The sequence below is a fragment of the Corvus moneduloides genome, chromosome 1, assembly GCF_009650955.1.
Source record: "Corvus moneduloides isolate bCorMon1 chromosome 1, bCorMon1.pri, whole genome shotgun sequence".
In the NCBI taxonomy this organism is placed as follows: domain Eukaryota; kingdom Metazoa; phylum Chordata; class Aves; order Passeriformes; family Corvidae; genus Corvus; species Corvus moneduloides.
This window is the reverse complement of record NC_045476.1, coordinates 26,687,239-26,713,925: the sequence shown is the minus strand read 5'-3', so window position 1 is coordinate 26,713,925 and position 26,687 is coordinate 26,687,239. Positions and strand designations below refer to the sequence as shown.

At 40.4% G+C, this 26,687-nt stretch overlaps 1 protein-coding gene across 1 annotated transcript; it reads left to right on the top strand.

Annotated features, from left to right (window-relative positions):
- Positions 1–7,903: 7,903 nt before the first annotated feature.
- Positions 7,904–25,813, top strand: IGFBP3 (insulin like growth factor binding protein 3). The gene is made up of 4 exons (XM_032102878.1): positions 7,904–9,030; positions 13,187–13,413; positions 15,999–16,118; positions 22,860–25,813. Exons 1-4 carry the CDS (start codon positions 8,646–8,648, stop codon positions 22,983–22,985), a joined length of 858 nt encoding a protein of 285 aa, XP_031958769.1. The 5' UTR covers positions 7,904–8,645; the 3' UTR covers positions 22,986–25,813.
- The last annotated feature ends 874 nt before the right edge of the window (positions 25,814–26,687 follow it).

The window sequence follows — 26,687 nt, the reverse complement described above, 5'->3', positions numbered from 1 at the left end:
GTGGGGTTGGGCCAGTTTGTGAAAGGGAGGATGGGTGTTCAGTGCCCCTGACCAGAGGTCACATGCAAAACCTCCTCCTCCCCACCCTCGTTTCAGGGGGGAGTCTGTGTAAACCTGTCTTCTGCCAGCTGTGGTCTCCCCCAACCCCAAATCCAGCCAGAGGTGACTCTCAGCATGGGTGCTGGGTTTGGTTCTCTTCTGGATGCATTCCTTTTCCCCAGTCTTGTTTGTTTTTTCCTAGGCCTGGTGATTGAGGAGTGTATCAGTCCGGAGTTCCAGTCAGGCATCCTTTAGGGGGGATGGTCTTCTTTATACAGTTTAAAACCTTATATCGATGTGTGAGGCATGAGCTATTTCAGTCTCTGACAAGATATCATAGAATAATAGAATCATTTATGTTGGAAAACACCCTTAAGATCATTGACTCCAACCATAAACCTAATACTGCAAAGTTCACTACTAAACCATGTCCCTAAGTGCTACATCTACACATTTTTTAAATGCCTCCATGGTGATTCAACCACTTCTCTGGGCAGCCTGTTCCAGTGCTTGAGAACCCTTTTGGTGAAGAAATTTTTCCTAATATCCAATTTAAATCTCCCCTAGCACAACTTGGGGCCTTGTCATATCATCCTAAATTTTGAGGTGAGCCTCAAATGCCCACATTTTCAAATTACTTTAAATATGATGTTCAGTAGTAAATAGACCACAGTCCTTTTCCTCTAGTAAACCACAGAAAATTTCCAGGGATTGTGTTGTTACTCCAGGTGCTTATAAAAATCTGCATGATCAAATAGTTTGTTGTAGTGATATTAGATCAGTAAATTGAAGTAGTGAGTACAGAAGCTCCTGTTTCTGCACTGGGTGCACTTCAAAGCTCTGTTTTGTACTAGTCTGCTGAACCTAATGACAAATGGCCACTCATTAGTTCAGACCCAAATGCTTCCAGGTCATCAGGAATACTGTCAATGACTTCAGCAGCAAGAATGGGATTTGATTTAGTCCCTTTGTTTTCTGGTCACACCCATATGTATAACAAGGAGATGTACATATCTTTCCAGCATCATTTGTGACATTTATCCTTCTGAGAAAGTACCGTGCACAGAAGAAGCAGAATGTTTGTTTATATGCTATGATTTGACTTTCAAGATTCTCCTAAGAACTGATTGAGTTTGTGACTCAGAGCCAAAACCAAGATATACAACACTCTTGTGAATTGCAGAGATAGGATTTGTGCAATGATAACTGTGCTGGAATTTGTAACCAGCCTTATTTAAGATGTTTAAAAACGCGCACTAATTTCTGACTAACCCTCAGGGAGATGGAATTTTGAAAAACAGAAAAACAAGAAGAATCATCAGACAGCACATGATACTAAGCATGCGTTATCAAATATGTCATATGTGTTTCTGTTCTCTTTCTAGGTATGGGTTTTTTGAAATAAAAAACCAGTGTTTTTCTGTCATTTTACTGTATAAGTCTTCCTTTCAGTCTGTAGCAAATCTGAGGATACTTTTCTGCAGTCTCCATATCCAGAGGCCAGATTCATGCCCATAGCTATGCTCCAGCTAGAGACCCTAACTAATGGCTTCTGGAAGGACAGAGATCCCCATTATACTTCATGGATTTAGGATCAGATTACTCACAGCGGTGCTACTGCATTGCACCAATCTTCTGTCATCAAGAGATATTGTACTGTTGTGAAATCATTTGAATTTTCCAGCAGGTATTGAACTTAGCTATGGTTTGATTTTTTTATTCCTGTTCTGCTTTGGGAATAGGTAGAAATTCCCACCGAAGACATATTTGCAAAACAACCTATCAAACCATCTATCAAACAAAACTTGCTTGTGAGACAAGCAATTAAGCACCTTTTATCCATAAGACTTTATCTTACATTTTAAAATATCTACACTAATCCTAATAAGTATAGGAAACTTAATTTTCTACAGGAAGCTACAGTTTTGTACTCTGATTTTGCTCCTTTATAATTCTGTGCATGATCCTGCACAACTCTTGTTGCAAGCTATTATAAAGAAAATAGATTTCAGACTGAAAACCTAACAGGCTGGTTGGTCATGTATTGTGCAATACACACTACGAAGTGCATAAAGCTTCAGCATATACAAATTAGTATATTTTGTTGAAATTATGCCCTGCATGTCCAAGAGAACAATATTATTTCTGAAGTCTTCTTAAAAATATGGGCCTACATTGTGAAAAAAAAAATAGACTGTCAATTTAGAGTAAATATTTGAGATATTTTAAAAAGGGTTTCCTAATCAGAAAATATTTATTACTTGTTCTCTGTCAGTGTATCCATGATGGACATCAATATTATTTAACTAATTAGTAGAGGTACTCAAAATTATGAATGACTTATAAAATGGAAAGTATGAGTACTGCAGTCTTCCTAGAAGTTAAAATCCAAGTCAAAGAAATGCAATAGGGAAGTAAATTGAAGTAGAGTGGGAACTGATGGCAAATAATATGAGTGGGTTTCCTGGTATTATTGGTGTATCTCAGTTACTTGTAAAAATTATGTGTGTAATAATTGGTTATTTAAAGATTGTAACCTATAACCTTCTTAGGCATTAGCAGCCAGAGGATTGAGATACATAACAGTAGGCATTCAAATGGACCTGAGACCTGCCCAGTGTGATCAACAGAAGGATGGACCTTAACTCCTGTGAGACCAAAGAGGCTTTGGGTATTCCATGCTGCCCAATGCTGGACTAAGATGCATAGTCTGACATCCAAGATAAAACAAAACAGTAGAATTGAAAAGAGAGAAGGTATGACAAATATGGACAATTTACAATCAATAATTCATCAGCTAGGGCAATATATAGGGTGTTAGAAACACCATTCTCACCTGGAAATTGTTGAGATATGTGATTTTAACTTGTGTAAATAATAAAATGGACTTCAAACGATCTTTTTTTTTGCACACAGATTGTCCCAGAATACTTCATCCTTTTTGTAGGAGGAAACTTCTCAACACAACTCACAGCATATGCTTTTAGCTCTAACACCAGTCTGTGACAGACAATTTTACAACTTGGTATTTTTCTTGCTCAACTAACATCCTGCAAAGTTTTTAAGAGTGTTTTTGTGTTTTATTCTGAAGGCCATATGGTAAAAAAGCATCTAGATTTACAGATATTAAAATTACTGCCTTTTTTTCTATAACATATATAATATAGGTGGCATTTTATAAACATGAGATATTGTTCTACTGTAACAGTGTCATGAAGCCGTGAGATTGTTGAATAGAGAAAAGAATCAGCTTGTGCTAAATTAATTTCTCACATCTTTTCTTATACTTTTTGTCTTCTGACTTTGATTGTATGTAAATCGACCTTAAGGTGTGTTCATGACCTGCTAATTTTTAGAATGACCTAAACCATAATGGATTTATTCAAAATCAAATATGCATAAAGGTCAGTTCTCCATTGACTACAGTCTTATGTGTCTCCTTCTTTCAGTAATCTAAAACCTTTCCACTTCAACACCTCACTGAGATTTTAAGGTAGGATATGATTTTTTATTAAGGTTGGTTTTGGTTTTGGGGTTGTTTTTTTTTTTAATACTTGTGGACAAAAGTTCAACTGTGTCAGGAAGTCAATCTCAAGATGACTGTACACTGCATTTCTCCTTTCATGTCTTTGACACCTGCATTTTGGAACATACACACTACCCAGATTGTTGACTGCAGTGTGGGTGTGGAGAACATCCGGTCAAGTAGCAATCTCTTCTCTTTTTATGAAGAAGTCCTGGGAGCTAGATTTTTCCTTCATTTCCTCCTCCCTCTAATCCCCCTGTTCTCTTTAAATTCCATAAGATTTTTATTGCCAGACCACTATATAATGTCTAACTAGTACATAAAAGACAAGAACACATCTCTGGGTAAGAGCTTTGTAAAAGGGAACCTATCAGCTATCTACCCTTCCTCTATTATGTTTAACAAGATGTCTTAATTAGTAAAGGGAAGTGTTTGGTAACTGTTTCTGTAATACTGTCAGTATATGTCCTTTCATTATGCATGTCTCTGATAGCAATGAAATGTCTCATTTCAGTTGACTTCTCAAAAAAACATTAGTTATTTCTGCTTTGGTTTCCTAATTTTATCTGCTTTCAAATTCAGTTTGTTCTGTCACGCTCAGTTCAGATTGCATCTTCAGACAAGCAGCACAGGGTGGCATTTGTGAGGAATCCAGTAGAATTTTGTTCTTTGTAAGCCTGAACACCTGGAATAAGAGTCTAAAGAGCTGGAAAACATCTGAAATGTTCATGTCTATCCCCAAATCAGAAGGAAGTCTGCAGGAAATTTTCATTAAACTATGTTTTTACAGACAGCTGACATATAATGCTGACCTTAATACCTGCCTTTGAGAAAGCAGGGATCTTACAAAGTTTCTTTTCAATTAAGTATTATATCAACTGACTTCATTGTAAATCTGAGAATTCCTCCTCTAAAAAACAAGAACATATTGAGGAAATTCAACTTTTTCTTTACTTCAGAAGTTTGTTGTACATAAAATTTCAAGGTTGGCAAAAAGAGCAGAGACACCAAAATTAAGGGATGCTTTGTAAATGAGGATTTAGCCCTCAACCCAAGATGAGCTATGTATCTCTAGATTTTCTGTGAAGGTTTTTTCATTTGGTTGTTTGGAGGATTTTTTTTTCTGAAGAAGGAAAAGTGTTGTGAAGTAACACAAGTTTTAAAATGGGATTATAAGGGAAGCTCACATTCTTGACAGTTATATTTTGGGTAATATAACCACATGTATTACAAGGAATTACACTAAAATGTTGGGATTGTTTCATTAAGTGACCATGAAGCTGAAAGTATAGCTACTTCAACGACAACGCTATTTCTCATGTCTTGTCCCTGTACCAAACACAGCCACCACAACAACATACCAAAAGGTATGAATTCAGCTAAGGCACTAGAGAAGAGAGCTGAATATGAAGAAGGTGGGATGATGAAGTGGAAGGGGAAATAAAATATATTCTTTTTCTGCTTCCATAATATGGGAAGACATGGGATTCTCTGAAGCACAGTGCCTCTCAGATGTTTCTCTTCTGTTTTCTATTGTTTAGAACTGACTGTAGAGATTCAGTATATGACTTCTGTCTCTCCCTCTCCTCCCAGTAAAACTGAATAAACAGGAAAAAAACGCTAAAGCTCTAGAATAAACAGTTCATTTAAATGTGAAAATTCAGATTTGGTACAGCTTTGCAAACATTGCTACTTTGCATATTTAGCACTTGGTCTTATCCAAGTAGAACAGTTGCATCAATAATACTAAAGTTTGGGATGTAAGTGTAATTCAGCTGTTAGCTACAGGTGCATGTTGAGGTTTTTAGTTTTGTTTTTTTTCTTATTAAATTTCTGATGTGGCTTTCCAGATACATTGGTATCCATCTTGTGATTGTCCAGTACAGCTCTGAACCAAATTCTGTCATTCATATAACTGTATTTTCATGTGGTGCCTATTGGTTAAGACAGTGCAGACTGCTATGTTTTTAGCAAAAACTGTTAGACCAACCTGACCTTCGACACATCACTGGCTTTCTACTTGCAAAGGTGATCCAACTACATCTTTGTTGGTGTTAATTTTTCATTTACAGTGCTTTTGGTCAAAGTGCCTTGATGTTGAATTAATCTTGATTGATGCTATTTAAAAATAAATACTAAGTTCAAGAACTGTGTATTTAAAAAAAGGGTGATTACTTCTATTTCGTGACATTGCAGATATCTCCTTGTATTAACAGGAGTTCAAAATGGTGTACCATATCTTGTGTAACATTATAAAAGAAAGAAGAGAAAGGAAAAAAAAGTCTTTCTGATTGTGAGAATCAAAATTCAGCTTGATGAAAATGCTCTTGCCACAGTCTGAAATACATCTTAGACTGGTGTGTGAGAGGTGTACAACTCTGATGAAGGAAAAACTTGTTCTCTTTTATTCATTCAGTCCCCTGGTTCCCTTTGCCTCATTTTACTTAATTTCTCACAGCATTTCCTATGCATTTTCATTTCAGTTTTGAAAGCATGCTATAAATGCTCACCCCAACTGAAAAGCTACCTGTATACATAGAGTGTGAAAAGAGGAAGGCCTCTTCTTTCTGCTAGACCTAATCTGATACATGCTGCCAGACAATCCCAAGGATTTTTGTACTTCATAATGTACAAACAATTATTAAAACCAAAATTTACGACAAAGTAACAGCAAGATTTCCTGCAATAGTCTGAGGAAAAACCAAACCAAACCAAACCAAACCAAACCAAACCAAACCAAAACCAATCTGAAACAAAACCTCAGAAAAAATCCAACAAAAAACCCACCATGAAACCAAACATGCAGTATACTGGGCTTGATCAATTCCTGCTTTGTAGATGGGCTCGTGCAGTCTGTAATTCAGTCCTGGACAACCTGCGACCTCTTTTAGTCAATTAATAAAATGATCACAAAGACAAAAGAAGACTGAAAAGCCTTGGTAGTCACCCATTGGGGAGTTAAGCAAGGCTGATCTCTCTTCTAAATAATCTTCTATTTCCCAACGAAGAGTGTGTACTGTTACACTATATTATTCACAGATAAAATCATTCCTTTTTATCCTGCTATGTATGATGCTCCTTTCAAGATGCTATTTGAAAGGTTTAAGTATTGAATTAAGAATAGAGAAACTGAATAGGTGATTTTAATTATATAAAAATATGACTTGTAAAAAGTGCAGTTTTCAAGATTAACAGTATCATGGCCAGTACCTTGAGCAATAAAATATATACTTCTCTCTTCCACTTGAATTTTGACACATTTGAACAGCTGATGAATTACCGGAAGATGAGCTTCAGTGTTAATGATGAAGGGGTTGAAAGTAGAACATGAATCTGGCTCTTATCATTCCTATGGCAGAACATATTTGTATAAGCCAGTATCTGTGAGCATCACTGGTTTTATTTTTCATGAGGAGTAAGCATCTCTGACTGAAACACCATATATTTGTCTATATATACATCTCACCATCCTCTTCCTCTTGAGAGTGCAGTAGAGCTTCAGAAAGAATGGTCATAAATTTTGGCATTGCCAATTCAGATTTTCTCAATCAAAGTTAAGCCAAGTTAACAGGAGTACCAAAATATGCCTAGCAAAATGGGAACAGAATTTGCAGTGGCCTGAACACAAATACATGAACTGTGCAAAATCCATGTAGAATCTCGATGTTGGGGTTTGGGGGGATGGGTTGTTTGGGTTTTTTTTTTCCTAGATTTGCGAGGACATTGCAATGGAAACCGTTTTCTTATAGATGGAAGGAAAAGTTTTAAGAGTTCAGAGAGCACTTAAAAAAAAAATGTTAAGGGAGGCACATCCACGAAGATGGGGCAAGATACGGACTGAGTCCTGGGCCAGACAGCAACATCTGGGCAAACGTGGGTGGGTGCGTGTGTGGGTGTGGTCATGCACATACATTTCCCCCCAGTCTTCCTTGGAAACGCAGCTGCCATTTGAGCTGTAAACCGGTCTCAAGGTATGCCCCGAGCCTGCGGGCAGGCTGACGGGCGGGCGTGTGTGAGCGCGAGCACATGCGCGCCTTCTCCAGGGTCGTGGCTCTGAGCCTCAAAGTGGACAGGATTGTAGCCAGGAGTCCAAAAAAGGGCACTCTCCGAGGGCTTCTCTCGCCTCTCTCGGTGCCAAGGAAACACGCACGGACACGGGGACGCGCACACGCACAGAGAGACAACTTTTTCTCGAAACTAGAGGCATACGACGTGGCCCTCTTGCCAGGGCCACACCACAGCTGATTCCTAAGAAGTACCCAAAAACCCCCGGCATCGCCGCGGCCCCCGCCTACTACCACCGCACCGCACCGCACCGCACCGCCCTCACAGCCCTGCGTGACCGAGCCCTGGATCCGGCGAGGGCCAGCGCTCCCTGCCGCGCCGCGCGTTATTCATGGCGCGGGGCGGGCTGGCGACCGCGGCACTATATAGGGCGGACGGACAGCACGGGAGACAGCTGGGTGTGGAGTGGCGGAGAGTGGAGCAGGGGAGAGCGGCTGGCAGGCGGCACGGGGAATAAAACGAAGGAAACCTCGCTTTTTCTTTCACCCCATCTCTATTTTTCCCTTCTCGGTACTTTCTCCTTCTTTTCTGAAACGTTTTTGGACTAAGTTTTCTTCAGACCGTCTGGGCTTGGCTTTTTTTTCTTTTAACTTTTGCAAAGAGTTGTTTTTTTTTTTTTTTTCCTGAGTGTTGTGTGTGGCAAAAAAAGAAAAAAGTTACTGTCGAGCCAAGTAATTCAGGCGCTCTGCAGGGAGGAGAGGGGAGAAGAGAAGGAAAAAGGTTGCCTTTGTTGCTAGCGGGCTTTTGCTGCCTTGATGTGACTGCGGGCAAGCGACTGCAGAAGGCCGGAGCGCGAGTGCCGGCAGCGCGGCTTCCCGCCTCCTCGCGCCGCAGGCTTGCGAGCAGCGGGCAGCTCCGCTCCCCGCAGCCCCCTCGGAGGCGGCTCGGGCTGCGCCGCTCCGCTCGACACCCTCCGCCCGCGGCGGCGTGTGAGCGCCCGCGCGGAGCTCTGCCCGTCCTGAGCCCGGCCGGGGTGCGCGGGGGCGGCTCCCGGCGGCCCCCTCCGCCGGTTGCTATGGTGCCGCGGCCCGGCGTGCTGTGGGCAGTGGCGGCGGCGGCACTGGCGCTGCTGGTCCGGCGGGCGGCGGCGGTGCTGGCGGGGCCGGTGGTCCGCTGCGAGCCTTGCGACTCGCGGGCGCTGCAGCAGTGCAAGCCCCTGCAGCCCGACTGCGCCGAACGGGTGCGGGAGCCGGGCTGCGGCTGCTGCCTCACCTGCGCCCTGCGCCTGGGGCAGCCCTGCGGCATCTACACGGAGCGCTGCGGCGCGGGGCTCAGTTGCCAGCCGCGGCGGCAAGAGGCGCGGCCGCTGCAGGCGCTGCTCGAGGGCCGCGGGCTCTGCACCAACGCTACGGCGGGCGGCAAACTGCGGGCCTTCCTGCTGCCGGGACCGCATGCTGCAGGTAAGGGGCTGCGGGGTGGGAGGCGAAGGGGTGGCTTTCCTGCTCGCCGCTCTCCCTCTTCGCTGCTTTCTTGTTGGTTTTTTTTTTTTTTTTGTTTTTGTGGGTTTTTTGTTTGTTTGTTTTTTGTGTCGCTTTCTTTTGTTTTAAGTTACAAAGGGAGCAGCATGAGTGGGGGAACGTGGGCTTGCTCGCGGCAGAACTCTGTCTCCGGAAACGACCCTCACTCGCTGTCCGCCTGTTGCCGGCCCGTGGGCGGGGGGCTCTGCTGGCAGCCACGTAGCCGAGCCTGGGATCATTTTGAAAGAGGTGTGCTTTGGCCTAACGAAAGGACAATTTACCTCTTCCACCTTATTTATGTATATACTGATTTTCTTCAACCCGTGCTCCTCGCAAAAGAGGCAGAGTTTAAAAAAAAAAAAAAAAAAAAGGGACTGGGGGAGGGATTGCATGTGACTTCTGCGGGTGCATGGGACTGCTAGACTACAGAGCCTGGATGGAGAGAGAGAGAGGGTGAAATCTTCGCCGTTTGTCCCCGGTGTGCCTGGAAAGAGAGTGAGCAAAAAACTTGAGAGAGTGGGCTCTAACTCCTGCATAGCAGCGTGGGTAAGTCAGGGAAGTCTAAACACAGAGAGGAAAAGAAAGAAAAGACCAAAAAAAGAAAACAAAAAAACCCACCAAACAAATAAAACTCCAAACAAGCAAAACACAATTTAAATTTAAATATCCCTTTGGCCTGGAAAGGTGGTTGTTCAGAACAAAGCGTTGCACAACAGTGTTTAAGAGGACGTTGTTTTTTTGTCTGCACTGCAAGTAAATCTTCGGTCAAACGAAGATTTCCTGTGCCTCTTGCATGTCTTGTAAGTGAGATGTTCACAGAACGGGTTTTGTTTGAAAAGGAAGGGATGGTTGGAAAAAGTTCTGTTAGGATGCACATTTTGAAACTTAGGGAAAGTTGGGATTCAGATCGAGAGAGCACAGTCCCTCTATGCAAGCATTTAATTAAACTGTTTGCTAACCAACAGCAAGTATGTTAACATTTATTTAATAGAAAAGCGTGTCAAAAGGCTTTCCACTGTTTGCATTTTTAAAAAGCCATAAGATTTTCTGCTAGATTGTGGGAGCTCTGAGTAGCCATTCCTTAGCTGAGAAAGTGGCACCAGTGCTCCAGTTAACTGCCTGTTAGAAGAATAGGAGATGCCTTATAATAATTATTTATGTGCTGCTTCCAAGCTGTGACAATTTGAATGAGAGTTTGAGGTTTACTGAAGTTTTTAATCTCTTTGGAACATTGAGCAGCTTCCTTTATTACATGAGCCTGGTTCATCGTATTCATCCTTGGAGTAACACTGGAAATGAGGCATCTCCTCAGTACTTAGGCGTTGGTGGTATTTAATCTAGGGGTAGTGCTTTCAACAGTGACTGTTAGAGAGGAGAAAGGGAAAGACAGAGTTGTACTTAGCTGAAAATCTTTCCATTTTCATCTGAATTCTTATTTCTGCGTTCTTGGCTGAGAAAGGACTCTAATTTTGAAATCAGTAGGAACTTTTGATACCTTAAAAAATGCATAGTGGGACCCTTACAGTTCACATTCAAGGAGTGAAGGTTGCAAACCTGGTGTGCAAGAAAGAAGTACCCAGAACCTATATGACACATAGTGCCTACCTTCTCATGAGGACCACTTCACTTCTAGCTCTAAAGCCAACAGTCACTGGTATACACCCTCTCCGGGCAGGATCACATCAGCTCCTTTACACACAGCTACGTCCTGCATCATGTGCTATGCTGTTGGTCATTCCTGGTTCACAGAAATTGCTAGAAGCTGATATAGGGTAGAGTATGTTACAGTAGCATTGTAACAGAAACTGTAGTAGGCCACTGACTTTCCAGTTGTTTTTATTGGGCACAAAAGTGTTAAATAGTAGTGTGCATTTGCAACTTGTTTAATCTCTTTAAAAAAGAGAGAATGGGTAACTCTCATGGCAGTTCTGTTTCTCTTATGAGGATGTAAAGCTAGTGTGGCACCAAGTTTCGTGAAACTGAGTTAGTCAAATATACTTTACAGTTTAAAATGTGGCAATATGACCATTTTAATCTGAAGTGTAAGAAGTGCTATTGAACTATGATGGCCTATCTAAACTGAAATGACCAGACATCGTCATGGATACTCAATGCACGTTGAGAATATTTTCTACTTATTTTTTGGCAGAAGAGAAAAACTAATGAACTGGACTGATTGCCGAGAACCTAGATTCAGGTTTATAACATTTTAGTGACTCATTTCTTGTGAATTTCATTGAGAGTGGGGGGGAAAAAATACTACTGTTTCAAAACAGGACATTAAACTACCAGAAATATGTTTAAATACCACTGAGAATCTGAGTTAAACCCACAAAAGCCAGGAAATTTGGACTTAGGACTTAAACTGCCTTAATCCATTTGCACTGTGATTTGGATTTTCCTGGTCAATTAAGTCCATTGCCAGCCGTGGCTGCACTAAAACCACCAGTACCAAAAAGTTAACTTAGAACCCTCTTCCTCTTATGTTCCTTTCCCCATTCCTGTGTATTGGCAGTGCCACTGTACTCCCTGTGTTGAAATATTTAGCATCAATGAACTATGTGAACATGGAGTTCTAGCACTGAATTTCTCAGCTTTTGTGATTTTTTTTTTTTTTTTTAGTGAGTCATCAAGTATAATTTTGGCATTGGATGTTGTCATTGTGCACTCCCAGTAGGATTTCCTTAAAAAAAAAAAAAGAAAAAAGAAGGTGGTCAGCAGCTAAGACAACAACTAGTGGGGCTTAGCTGTTACTTAGCTGTTAGGAATACCTTAACTGGAAAAATTCCCTGGAGGAAATGCATGTAGTTACAGTTGCACTGCAGGAGTCTCCTAACAGAGCGAAATGCAGCATAGACAAATACCTTAGAAGGTACAGGAACACTGAACTTATGGAGTATGTTAGAAAAATCTACTTCTCCTGGCTTTTTTTGGGTGGTAGTTTAAAGAGAAAATATTTTTGAAGCTCAAGCTGAAAACAGTGTTTGTCCTTGGAACCATTACAGAATGAATGGCGTTTTTTGACCATTAAAATGTGTTTTGTACACCAATAAACGTTTTTCATTTTAATAGCAGAGAAATGAAAGCGTGCTGTTTTTCTTTCCTGTTCTGTGTGTTGAATAAAGTTAAGGAAAAAAAAAGAAATGGCTAATTAGAACCAGGAAACTCAGCGGGCTAGAGTTGATAGTATTAATGTCTCTTTAAAAAAAAAAAAAAAAAATTACGAAATTACGGCCCTGGGACAGGCAGAGCCACACCGCAGCCCCTAAGTGCCCACAGCCGGCCGCGTTTATCAGGGGTTGATGAAGTCAGCAGTGGCGGAGGGCAGGGATCCGCGCCCCGGCGCCGGTGGGGCTGCGGAGGGCTCCGCTCCTGCGGTGCAGGCCTGCCCCCTGCCGCCGGCGGGCGGCGCTGCAGCGGGAAGCCAGGGGCGAGTGGCCGGCGCGGCCGTGCTTCCCAGGGCCGTGGCCGTGGCTGGTTTCCACGTCCCGGGTACAGCCTGCACAGGCGCTGCAGCTGCGCACTTTGCGAGGCCGTGCTGAGCGTAGGAATGCTTCAAAACATCGCTTGGCAACAACGGTGCTGACACATGTGGAATGCTACATCGTTCATCTTTTTGTATATTGCTATTTTGTAAAAAGGAAAATTAAACACATACACTAATCTAGTGGCTTGTTGATTGAGGGGCGACTTCATTGTGGTCTACAGCTTCCTTATAAGAGGAGGCAGAAGGGCAGGAGCTAATCTCTTCTTGCTTGTGACCAGTGATAGGATCTGAGGGAGTGGCATGAAGCTGCATCAGGGGAGGTAGAAGTTAGATATTGAGAAAAGGTTCTTCACTCAGAGGGTGGGTGGGCTCCCCAGGGAAGTGGTTGCAGCAGCAAGACTGACAGCATTGAAGAAGTGTTTGGACAATACTGTCAGTCACATGGTTTGATTCTTGGTGCTGTCCTGTGCAGGTCCAGGAGTTGGACTTGATGAGCCTTGTGGGTTTCTTCCAGCTCAGGATATTCTATGATTCTACGTTTCTATGCCCTTGCAGACACTTGTTACTGGCAGCCAAGTAACATTGTTTCTTCTGCATTTTTTCTTTTTGAAGGCAATTTCAGTGATTCAGAAGAAGACAGGAGTACCAGCAGCATAGAAAATCAGGCCATTGCAAATTCTCACAGGGTGCCAGATTCCAAATTGCAACCACCACACATCAAAATAGATATAATCAGGAAAGTGCAAGCCAAAGATACACAACGCTATAAAGTGGAATATGATTCGCAGAGTACAGATACATTGAATTTCTCTTCTGAATCCAAACAAGAGACTGAATATGTAAGTATTTTTGTAAATAGGCAGGCATTTGCCAGCATGTGAATGTGTGTGTGTATATATATATATATATGCTTGTTGTGCATATGACAAGATAAATAATTGTACTAAATAGCTAAAGAGTGGTAATTGTTGCAGCCTTTTAGGACATTCTGGCAGTTTAACTGGTAGATCTATTGATTCTGCAAATGCATACACAATCAGCAGACCAAGAAGATTGTGTTCAGGAAACACATAGGACTAACATAATGATGTTTACATCAATACAAGCATGACTTTCACTGAAGTTTCTTAGAGGTCAAAAATTCTTGTGTCCCCCTGTAATTGTCACACTCTTGTGTGAGTGGACTTGGGACAGGTTTAATAGTGTCATCATTAAACTTGGTTGCAAACAGTGTAATTGAGTTGCAATAATGGAAAAAAGATGTTTCACATTGTGTGTAGTGGCACTGTGTTCATATACTTCCTGGTGCAAATCCAGCAAGATGAATTTAGGCTGAGCTGAGAATTAGGATCTTGACTAGTCAGTCACTGTATGACATGCTGAGCACCGCCTGCACTTGCAGTTGCTGTTTGGTGCTACTGCCTAAGAGCAAAGTCTCATGGTCACATGAGCTGCCGTTGCTTCCTAGTGACTGCGCCCAGTGAATTTGCAGGGCAGTCAGAGTGTGGTGAATCTGATGGCAAGAATAATTCTCTTCCTGGACATCCAGCTGATAACCTGTGCCTGAGGCCAGATTGCCTGAAAAATGCATCTGTATATACTTTGGTGTTTCACCAAAACAGGCATGGTAAAAGCAGATATGGATTCTCATCTTCAAAAGAAGGTTTTGAAACTTGTATGAGGTGAAAACCTCTGCCTGAAGAGAGCATGCCTTCCAAGAGAAACTTCATTTTTAGTTTGTCACTGATGTCCAGCCATCTGGTAATATCACCTCAGTATCTGCCTTCCAGTGTGTCCTCCTCCCAAAAATGTGAAGTTAAAGTGCCAACACTAAAAGAATGAAGGTTGGTCACTCTGAGGAAATAGATTCTTAATTAGGATGAGTAGTGATAGTTGGGTCCATGATCAAATGTATACCAGTTTACCAAGGCTGCTGATGTCTTTAAAAACCTGAAATAAGTCCATCAGGGACAGGTGCCTTTGTCAGCAAATGCTCTTCTAGCTGTGTCTGCATGTTAGCTTTTGATACTGGCCTGGCTGACTTTGGAAGCTTGCTTCAAAATAAAAATTTTAAAAAAGCTGTTGATCTTTGTGTAGGCCTAATTTGGGACCAAATCTCTCAATGTCTGTCACTTGCATTCAGTGTGTTTGAGCAGTAAGAGGAGACATTTAAAGCCTGTGTTTAGAGCTTGTGAGGTCAATACAGAAAGAAAACTTGAAGGCAACAAGGAAGGTCTTTACTGACCAAAAAACTCCGTTTTAATCTCCAGTGGTACTATGGAGATTGTATGCTTTCAGACACTCAAATAAAAGGTACCTTACATGAGCAAACTATTAATATTACCACTTGAAAGTATACATGTCATTACTTCACTAATTAGAACCAGCACCAAATGAGTCTTTGTGTCAATTCAGCAACTTAAACATTTTTAAACCATTAAACCATGCAAAGAAATTTTTTTATGGCTTTGCTAAAGAAGTGGGCTGGTGGACCAAGTCAGTGATCTACCCAGACAGGAGTGTAGCTAAGCACAAAGTTTGTAGGCTGTGACTCTTGAATCCTGATCCCCCTGCTGACTGCCTTCTTGGCCTCTGGCAAAATGTGAACTCCTCTGCTGTTGATTTTCTGACTGCAAAGTGGGGCTCATAATGCTTTATTCCCTACCCCGAAGGGCTGCTGTGAGATATAATTAGTTGGTGTTTGAGACATGCTCTTGTAAGTGCTTCTGGAAGCTGTTTTTGGCTCATTGTCCTAGAGCTAATCCTCACTACATTGTTGTCAGCCTTTTGCAGATGAAGAAACTGAGGAAAAAAGTGACATACTTATCTAATGAGACTATTGTGTGATACTGATGCTGTATGACTGCATCTATTTGATTCAATTGAAATTGGGAATTGTTGTTCAAAGTTGAGGAATTTTATACATGCATTATGCCAAACCACTTGTTTTCAATTGAATAAATTTCATTTAATCTTTCAAATCCAGCAGAATCACAAAAATCAAATGTCACTGGGGAAGGCCTATCTAGTAGTGTATTTCCACTGGCCTACTTTCTTCTTTTCCCACTTGGTGCAAGGCCGGCTTTTCCAAACTTAAGTTATGTTATATGTGACAGATTTACATACTGGTTAAGCCTTCCCAAAGGTATATGTGACTGTGATTTCAACTGGAAATGCCAATATGTGCCTCAGCATAGCATAGGGCCGTCAAGGTTTAGAAATCAGTTTATGTTGAATAGATCAGAAAATCAGATTTTTTTTTGCAAATGGTCTGCCCTTTGACATGTTCAGCCATCTCTTAGTTTTAATGGATTTGTTTGGGTTTGTGCTTTTTTGCCCTTTAAAGATTTACTAACTCTTGAGTGAAAGATGGAATTTGGGAGTGAAGTTTCACCTGTGTTTTCTAAAACATGCTTGTTAACAGGGTCCATGTCGTAGAGAAATGGAAGACACTTTAAACCACCTAAAGATCCTGAATGTCTTGAGTCCCAGAGGCTTTCATATTCCAAATTGTGACAAGAAGGGATTCTACAAGAAAAAGCAAGTAAGTACAGAGTTTTGGTCATTTCAATGAATGCATTTCACCTTTTCTGCATCTTTGTTGAAGGATCTTCCCAGCAAGGTGCATTATATATCATTTTGCAGAGGAACTAGTTTATTTCCAGTTTTAGAACCTGATCCGATAGTGCTGAAGCTCGTCAAATGGGGATAGTATTTTTATTTTCTGTTGATCATGACAACAGATTCATTTGAGAAACTTCATACCTAGTCACACATGGGTTGACTGGTGTCCTAGATACTAATGCCCTTTGGTTTAAAAAAAGCAGTGCCTCTACAATAACCCACAGAGCTAAAGTTGCAGTCACCATATGACTGCAATAGATCAATGCTTTGAATTGTAAATAGCTGCTTGAGAGTTCCTAGAAGAACTATACCGGATCATATTACAAAAAGCAACTTGAGAAAGGTATGTATCTGTCCTTTATGTGCTACACAGATCGCTTCCAAAATCCAAGTCATGTTATCGTGAAAGTGATACTTTCAGTAGTTACTCTGCAGCAAGGATGGCTTCTCAGCCCTTTCTGGTTCTGGGGTTGTGACCTTTCTTGACAAATGCCAACCAAAACTGCAGGTATTTATGCTTTAGTTGTGTTGGATTGAGCTACAGCCGCATTCTCCATTCAATGCTGCCGCTGAAGCTCGTTCACAACTTGGGGAAGTGCAAGTTGTGCCAGGTTCTTTGTTTAGTGCACACATCCCATCTAATTTCAGTGTTTAGTTAGTGGCCTGCCTACAAATATATATTTCTTGGTATAATTAAAAAATTTCCTGAATTCAAAGGTTTCTTTAAGACTTTTCTCAAGGACAGATTTTGTTTGTGGACCATCATGTCTTTCCCTTTGGGTTTACACGAATCAGCCTCTCTATCTCTGGTAACTGAAGGAGTGGTTAACTCTCTCTTGCTAGCTAATGCAGTTCATTGGTTGGAAGTGAGAGGCCAACCTCTGACCAGGCAACCTTATTTTAGGAATGGTGTCTCTATTTTTTGGCTTCCAGCTTTCTTAGAAACAGTCTTTCCCTTTCTAGTATTCCCTTGAGCTCTGCAATAAGCTGTCAGTGTCAGGTGAGGCATTTGTAACAGGGGTGAGATTTCCAGCCTTCCTTTTTGCCATCAGTCCAACATTGACAGTGCTGTTTGACCTTTGGTATGTGCTGCTGAGCTTATCTATGCTTCCCAGCTTTTCCTGAGCAGGTGGTGGCAACTCCCAAGCAGGGGAAGTTTCTTTTTGTTGCCTGGAGCTTTGAGAAGCCAGTGTCAGCCATGTTGTGCTGTGTAAACTAGCGAAGAGCAATGCTCACATCTCAATCTGCTTGTTTTCAGAAAATGCATTGGACTGCTATGCAGAGTGAGGCTAGGACTGTGTTTTGTGCCTGTGCCATAAAAGTATTTTCTTAGCTGCTCTATAACAGCACATCAAGACACTCAAGTGTGCCGTAGCCCTTTTCCTTCTCTATGTATTATAGAAGACTGCAGATTGGTATTTACTTTGTTGAGTAGATCTTCCTTTCATCTCTCTTCAGACTCCGAGGTTCTTGCATTGTCTGCAAAAATGTGGTGGTTTGCAAGTAATCTCTGGCATTGTGTGTAGTAAATCAGATCTGCAGTAAGCACGTATTAAAGCAGCTTACTTGAAAGGAGGTCTGTACTTTAAAGTGCAGTCATAGTTCTATCACCAAGGCAAAAAAAAAAAAAAAATACAAAGGCAAAAAAATAGGAAAGACAGATAATAATCTTACCTAGCCTTTGTTCCTAGAAGCTGATTTACAAGAATAAGGTGTTGGTACAAAACAAATATGCACTTTTGTCCTCTGTGTATTGTCTGTGCTGCCTGGAGACTTTTAAAACTTCTTTAGGAAAGGTTCCTGCCATATGTGCAATAGCCCATCTGGTCAGCATACATAGAGAATGATGGGACACTTTCATACCTAGCCAGCCTTGTCAAGCACTGTGCCCATTTACACAGGTCCAGTAGCTTCTATGGTAGTTTGAGATGACTAAGGGTCTTGCAGGCAATGCCCACAAATGGAGCCCACATGACTAAACATTCTACATGAAATTCACTTGGGTTGCTGATTCTGTAGATGAACCTTGATCAACCCTGGGAACAAGACCTCAGAGATGGGATTTACAGAGGCAGCTTGCTTCTCTCACCAACAAAATACAAACCAAAAATGATAGTTGCCCTCATAGAATTAACTCCTAGGAAAAAGACATCAGTTTGAGAAGTGAGCGAGTCCTGTCCAGATCAAATTAACTGTCAGCAAGGAATTGTGACAATTGTGGTTTTTTGGTTTTCTTTTTGAAGAATCAACATATAGGTCTGGTATTTTAGATACTGTGATGATATGGGTGTCTAATCTCATTAACAGAATGCTATGCTGTTTAATTAAGTCCCTGCAGGCCATTATCAGCCATGTTCAATCTGTAATTAAATTATATTCTATTCTCACAAAATTCAGAGTAATAGGCTGTGAATTAGACAGTAAATCCATTAAAAAATGAATGCAAGCTAGACATCTTGAGTTCTGGAAACAGTTGCCAAAACCACTGTCTAGGATGAGACTGTATTAGGTTTGGGATGGTAAGAATCTGATAAATTATGATCACCCTGGCACCATTAAAACTCATTCAGGAGGCACTCATATTCTGCGTTCCTGGTCATCTGCTTTTCCAGTCCACTTGAAAGCACTTATTTTTCATGACATTTGTGGATACCTAGAAACTGACTTCTCAGGAACAACCATGGAGAAAAATTTGCCTATGTGGAACACTTCTAAGAACATAAATTTATCTGTTAGGCTATAACATGAAAAATGTTTCACACCTTGTGTTTATATATAAACTTTAAAATCAGACCTATTAAAATTTATAATTCTTTGTCTTAATAAATCACACACGTAAGGTTGTACTATTCAGCTGTGATATATAAGCATATTTATGCATAATTAGTTGATACAGGCACATTTCTACCTCAAACATGGGAAAAAAGGTTTTGATGAAATTAGAATTATTATATGGGGCAATTACTAGAATTGCCCCTTGTTTGTATACTGGAGCCAGATACTCACCTAAATGTGAGCTGGCATCATTCCACTGAAAACATAGCTGCACTTGCCAGGAGCCAAAATGGCCTGAGGTATATGTTGTCTGCAGTCTGTTCCTGAACACCATGGTTGTAGCTCCATGGAGCCCTCTGGACTGACCAGGAATTCAGTGGGATACCATATGCTTTGCTGTGCCCCACAAATGCCTCTGCGGCATTTCTTTGTGGAAGGGAGAGGGGCAGGTGGCATGGAAGCTGGCAGCTGGTGTTTCTATCAGAAGTTATTACTGTTTCCACTGCTTGAGCAGTTTTCCAACTTTTTTAACTTATGAAGTCATACAGAATAGCTGGGCAGAACCTAGAAATGTACGTGGAATACCAAATTCATAAGAGCAGATATTTAGATATATATGGTTTTCCATGTGACCTGTCTACCACTTCTATAGGGAATGCATGCTGGCTGTTTCAGGATAAAAGCATTGCTTTTCAATCAGAAGTGCTTTGTGATTGACAGTATGGCTGAGTGGGTGAAAAAAATCACAGTTTGGAAAAGATAAGTTTTTTTCTCATAGAGTGTCATTTTTCAGCTGTAGAATGATCTAAGGATGTTGCTTTTAAAATGGATTGTCCAGAAGAATTAAAAAATATATACTACTGGTAGAAAAGGTGTTTCTGCAGATTAACTTTATGTGAAAATTGGTTGTGCAACTGTTAAAAGCAACCAAACCCTCCAACAACATGAGAACTTTAATTGATCATTTGTTTTCAGAGTGATGCAAGCCTATGAATCAGCGAGAGTTGTGTAACATACTTCATATAGTACTTCTAAAAGGGGGGGCTATGTTACTATTAATAGCAGAAATGTAGTTTCATTGCCAGAGCACCAGGCTGGCAGCCAGAAACCCTATGCTCTTTGGGCTCCATCTGTGCCTACTTTGTTGGGAACAACAACTCTAGAAGTGCTGCCTCAGTTTCCTTTTTTGTAAAATTAAATTGTGCAAAGGCTGTTGTTTATTAATTCCTCTGTTTTGAGCATGAAGAATTTAAGTCATTAAATGTTCATAATACCTAAGCTAGAGTCCAGTCCATTCACCACCAAAATTGATGAAAAATTTCCCTTGATATTAGTGGACATTGAGCTGCCATCCATGGAAATCCTGGAGAATACATGTAAATTCTAGTCAGGCTTTTGAGACAATAAATATAAGTTGTAGGACTTATGTTTAAAGATTTAGTAAAGATAAAAACTGAAGCGTGGGTAATCATTTAGTTTAGTGAATTATTAATGTAGCTGTTCTCTCAGTAGGTTTGAACTTCTTCACCCTCTTCTAAAAGTAAGTGGTTATGTACATTAAGCTGGATCTTGTCATCCTGCTGCTGTCCATTTTCATAAGGCTAATGCAGAAGGACTGCAGATTTGTAGAAGAGAAAACATTGCATTATTTCTGCATTGGGCTGTTTATTCAATAATGTATCAGAAGGGTGGATTATTTTGCAGTTATGCTGAATAACATTACTTAATTTTCTGTAAAATAAAATAAACAAGATGAAGACTTGTTTGAAAAATTTGTATCTAATGTGTGACCTGTCCTGGGGTGACGTTATGAAGCCGCTTTATTCCTTAACCGTCCGCTCAATGCCCAAGGACGCTGTGCCTTTAAGATGGACCTGGGGACGGGCCCAGAGCCACGGACCAAGGGGCCAGTTGAACGGCTCGGCCCAAGGGCTCGGGAGGGAGTGCGCCGGGAGCGCTGTGCTGCTTTTTGGTTTCCTTTGTGTTCGAGCTAGCTGGGGAAACGTTCTGTTGGGTTTTTTTTCTTGTTCTTTTTTCCCTTTCCTTCCCCTTGCCTCACTGCCTCCCTTCCCTCCTCGCCGGTCCGGGGAGCCTGCGGGTGGCCCCAGCGGGCCCGCGGGGTAGCCCCGGCTGGTCCGAGCCCATGTGTCTGTTCTCTCTCTGAGGGTTTTTTAATCCTGTTCTACCCTGTTTTGTTTGTGTGTTAATAAACAGTTTGGTTTCTTTTTCCCACTTTTACTTCTTGTGACCTGTTTGTCTCATTGATGGAGGAAAAGGGGAGGCCTTTTTCCCTTCGGAGGAGACATTTATTCTGGAGTGTTTCCTCCTGAAGTTTTGTCTCAAAAACAAAATTATGGTGGGATTATTTTGCGGTTTTGCTGAATAACATTATTAATTTACTGTAAAATAAAATAAACAAGATGAAGACTTGTTTGAAAAATTTGTATCTAATGTGTGACCTGCTTCCATCTCTCTTTCACAAGGTCTTAGTGAAGACTGTCTACCCTACTCCATGCTGCCACAAATTAGTTGGCTCCTGGGCCAGTGTGCTGGTGCAGGTTGTCCCAGAGTGGTCTGTATTCCCAGTTCTGTCCAAAATAGCACCTGAGATACTAAACTAGACATGGAAAGGATGAGTCACGTTGAGCAGCATGTGGAGCCCAACACTTGCTTCATGTTTTCTTGTGTACCTGCGCATGGAAAAGATACTTAACATGAACCACTGCCGCAGCCTCCTGAGACATCGGGCCATGCCTATGAGACTCTGGAGAACAAGAAGTTGAGGGGTAGTGGAGAAGTTTACCTGAGGGCCATAAGTAGCACCTGTCTAGCAAATCTTCCTTCATATTGGTAATGCAACAGGTGAAACCTCAGGAAACTGGGTATACTTGTATCACTGCCTCTTTTGTCAATATGTCCCAAGTAAACAGCCACCTTTGTTTGCATTTGAAGCAAATCCTGTGTCAGCAAATCTCAAAATATGAGCTGATTGGAAGGCTGTGTCTTGACAGTAAGGCTGACCATTGCAAACCTAGTGAGATTCTGGAGATGTCTTTTGAGTGGGTAAAAACCTTGAGAGGTCACAGAAGTTCATGGTATGCAACTGTGTGCAGTTGCATACTGAATTCAGCCTGCAGCATGTTACCTCCTTTAGTCTACTTTTTGCTATTCTTGGTTCCTTGGGAGGAGCCTTACTTACTAACATATTTACTGCGTTACTGCTTCTAAAGAGGTTCAGTGTTCTTGTCTGTGATAGTTTCAGGTTGGTCAGCATTGTTGACAAATTCCAGCAGTTAACTTAAAGATAACATGTTATAGACCAGTAGATACACAAACTTTTTAATAGGAAAAAACATGTAAAGTTCTAGTCCACCTAGCAGTTTTTTCAATGATAACTACACTGCAGAAGGATTATGTATCTGTTAATAAATGTCAGCTACATTGTTGAATTTCCTTCAGTAAACAGATGCAAACCAAGTGTGTTTATTGCTGCAATGGTTGTCTTTGCTAGACCTGTGCTTTAGTGTAGAACATATCTGCTAAATTTTTTTTCTAAAGATGGGTCCCAGTCACTAGCCCATACTGTTGTGTTGTATTCAAAGGGGGCAGGTGTGCTGCCAAATATAATAGGGAGCACTTCATAAGCCTATTTTCTGGTAGTTCTCAGTGCAGTTTTATTATAGAGTAGTTAGACCCAGAGGGATTGATGGGGAGAGGAGGTAAGTTTTTATTGAAATACTTTGTAGTGGTAACAAATACTCTGTTAGATTCTGTCAGATATGGTCAGGATATTGAAGTGCAGCTATCAAATGAGCAGGAATCCCTGCTAACACTACAGGTGCAGAAAACGAAAATCATGCTAACTGGGTCTTTTATTCTGTTTCAGTGTCGCCCATCCAAAGGCCGAAAAAGAGGTTATTGCTGGTGCGTGGATAAATATGGACAGCCACTTCCTGGGTATGATGGGAAGGGAAAAGGAGATGTCCACTGCTATAACTTGGAAAGCAAATGAGGGCTGGGTGCCAGCTCTTCTGGCATCTGTGCATGGCCACTGGACCTCACAGAGACCTTGGAGGGGCTGGGCAAACGCTGTGGACTGCACCGTGCATGGAATAACAAGCTCTGCCTCCTGCAGCAGATGGGGAGTCGCAGCCTCTGTGGATGCTGCTGCAGCTGCACCCTGCCGCTGACACACATTGAGCTTCCTATGGGATGTGTAAGGAGCTCTGAATTCCCATGTAAACCTGCACTATTGATATCCAGAGAGACAAAAACAAAAGGCACTTCGGAATGGATTCAGGGAGTCTCCACTGACTTTTTATGGTCAGAATGGCCTGTGACCAATTTGATCCCAAAAGATACTGGGTTTTTTATTTTAAAGAATTTGTAGATGTTAAGCTTGTAAAAATATTAAAAAGAAAAACAAATCCAAACAAATCCACAATGATTTAAAGGTAAAGCTTTTTTTACAGGTCTGATGGGAAACCTGTCTTCACGGGTAAAAAGTTTTATAAAAATCTCAAAGAACTTTTTAAAGAAATGTATTTCTAAAATAAAGACATAGCTATTTTTTCTGTAAAATATATTATGAATATTCTGCTAGTTTGTATTTAATATAATTGTTTTTTAATAAACCTTATTTAAATGTAACATGTGAATACCAAATATTACACAGTAATTCTAGTGTATACATCTGTGTGCAAAGAGAATGATTTACAAATATATATAAGTCTGTATGCATACACACTGACCTGTTCTAGGTAAGAGAAATGAATTTGGGATGCAAAGGAAGTGTTTCCAGAAGGGATTGAGTTTTGTTATTTGATATAACTACAAATACCAAGATAATATTTTTTTAAATTGTTTTATTGATAATTGTAATGTACCCATCACTGAATTATGCCACTGGAAAGGGTAACAGTCGCACTGAAGCTCTTGGTAAAGCTTTCTTCTGTCTGTCCTTTGCTTCAGTTCATGCAGCAGGGCTTACATTTCCTCCATTTACTGCTCACACTAATACAGAATATTCATGGACAAAAAATTGCCATTACATTACTACCCTTTGTATTTGCTTATTTATTTTGAAAAGGTGTATCTATTCTGTGTTGTCTTGATGCATTCTACTAAAGCACATACTCTGTGTGAGGAACTCCTTTTGAAAACAGTGTTGACAAGATGGGGGGATTGTGGACCCTGGGTGTTGAGACCCACATGTTTCATTTATGCTATACAGAATTGTTGCTTGTTTTGACTATGGTAGAAGTCATTTGCCTGCATCTAAGCATATAATAAGAACCATTGGGTTAAAATAGTTAAACTCACTGTCTGCCATGGTGTTATATGTCTTTTTAATTGGAAGAGAAGTGATTTGGTTTTGTTGTGGTATGTGATACTTTCACATAAGGAGGGCTTTGGCAACTTTTTTTTTTGAGGCTGATTGTTTAATGTACTTTGTGAAAAGTTCTGTATGACAATGAAGTCTGGATAAGGAAAGGTGGCCTGTGAAATGTATAATCTCTCTGGAAAATAATGCCGTATTTTGTATATGTATTTATTTATATATTTTATATAAATATTTTATATATTTATATAAATATATATATTCTTATATGTGTCACTATAAATATTTGATGTCACTGTAGAAAAAAGAAACCATCAACACTGTAATTTCTTGTTGGGTTGGGAACTCCATGAAGACTAAGGACAGTAGGCTTTCAGCCAGGGGTTGATGGAGGAGAGACTGTGGTGCTGAGGAGCCTGTTCCTCTCCTACTGCGTGAATTACAACCATCCTTGTTCTTGCCAGCAATGGCAAATATCGAGAAACTCTGGCATGGAAAGATTTGGATATGCAGCTTGCCAGGATTGAGGCAGCCCATCACCATAAATCAGATGTTTAAAGCCTTACCCTGAAATGTATTAGCTGAACAGCACTATGTGTGTTCTGCACATCTTTCCAATTTCTGTCTAATGAAATGAGTTCATATCATCATTAAAACTGAAATTTTATAATCTCACAGTAAGAAATAATTGTACTTGAATTGATGCTTATTCCAGGCTAATACAGATTTCCTGACACATGGTTACAGAAAGCTTTGTGAGGTGAAGGTTTATTGCAATATTTTTATTGCTAAAGCAAATCTAACGCCTGCAAAGATTTGTTGGCAAAATATTAAATGCTGGGCTGTTTTTTTGGGGTTTTTTAAGAGTTGTAAACTAGTTATTTTCAAATAATTTCACAGAGAGAACGTTATATATACACCAATATTTGGGCACATATTCATAGTTAAGAAAATAAGGTTTGGATTCATTAAAGTGAGTTATTATTTTGCCTCCTTTTTTTTTTATTAACAATCTGGGGAGTGTTCTGAAAACAAAAATCAGTTTCTTGCCAAAACTGATAGCTGCTTTGCAAGACACATTTTGCAAGAATGTAAGATGTTTTAACAGCCTGTGACAGGCTTTATGATTTGGGTATTTTGTCAAGTATTTAAACTTTTAAATGTTTTTTTCTACCATTAAAAACAAATACATCTAGAAGAAGCTGGCTAGTAGAAGTCCTTAAGTCATATATTTTATAAAAAAAACCCAAAACCCCTACATCTCAAGGAGTTAACCTGACTCAAGCATGCACTCTGTCACATGAATATTTAAGAAATGGCATTCAGCTCCCTTATTAGTACTAATGGTATTTAGTAATGTAACAGAGAAAACATACAGTCATAAGGGGAAAAAAAAAGATCTGTGTGTAAGTCCGTTTTGTTATTTTGCTTCCAACAGACGTCATTATAACAGAAATCATGTTTAAAAATAGCCCCCATAAATAAAGTCTCACCTGTAATTTAAAGCTTCATCCTTTTCAGAAGTTGCCTTTTAAATATTTTTTACAAGCACAGTTGCTTGCACTAGTATTGGATACTTGCCATTAATCTGATGTCCCTGTCAGTTGACATTGGTATGAAATGCAAAATAATATTATTATCCCTCTTCAAAAATATAACTTTAAAATGAAAGAATCAGTGGTGGCTTTTTCTTTTTTTTTTTTTTTTTAGCATTCCTATTTCTGTGAAGACAGAAGTCCAATTCAATAGACAAAAGTACTTGTCATTCAAACATTTTTCTCCTGCCTAAGGGAGCCAGACTTCAATTCAAACAAATATATGTGTTTGTGGTCTGCACCCAAGCAGCAGAATGTGGGCAGCATGAAGCAAATGTATGGGTCAGTATCAGTTAAGAGGAAGGTGAGTTCTCTCCAGGTACAGGTTAGAAATAATTCCTGCTAAGAGCTGCAGTGAGTGGAGAACTTTGGGTTTGGTGACAGAAATGAAACCAATGCATTAGAAAATCCCTTATGTCTTGGTGCTTTCACTGTCTTCAGCTCAAGTGGTGTATTTTATTAAGTTAACATCTGCAGCTGTTTTCTAGTTTTTAATAAGCTCTTTCAAGAAACTAAGGTAGTCTGAGTTAATATTAAGAAGCCTCAGAAAAAAATTTGTAACTGATGATATTATTTACACCTCAAATATTAGCATGGCAAGGCACTACAAAAGATCAAGGTTTGTATTGCAAAACTTGCTGATTTCTTCTTGAGCATATTTTGTCTCTAGATGGTACATGAGTATGTATATATGTAACCCAGATGAATGTTGTAAGTATTTATTTTAACAAGGGTGGTAAATAGCTGCATAAATCCCTATAGTTGACCAGAATACAAG

Coding starts and splice junctions, on each gene's coding strand:
- IGFBP3 (XM_032102878.1), top strand. CDS start 8,646: ATGGTGCCGCGGCCCGGCGTGCTGTGGGCAGTGGCGGCGGCGGCACTG. Junction 9,031..13,186: donor GCCGGGACCGCATGCTGCAG/GTAAGGGGCTGC, acceptor TTCTTTTTGAAG/GCAATTTCAGTGATTCAGAA. Junction 16,119..22,859: donor GATTCTACAAGAAAAAGCAA/GTAAGTACAGAG, acceptor ATTCTGTTTCAG/TGTCGCCCATCCAAAGGCCG.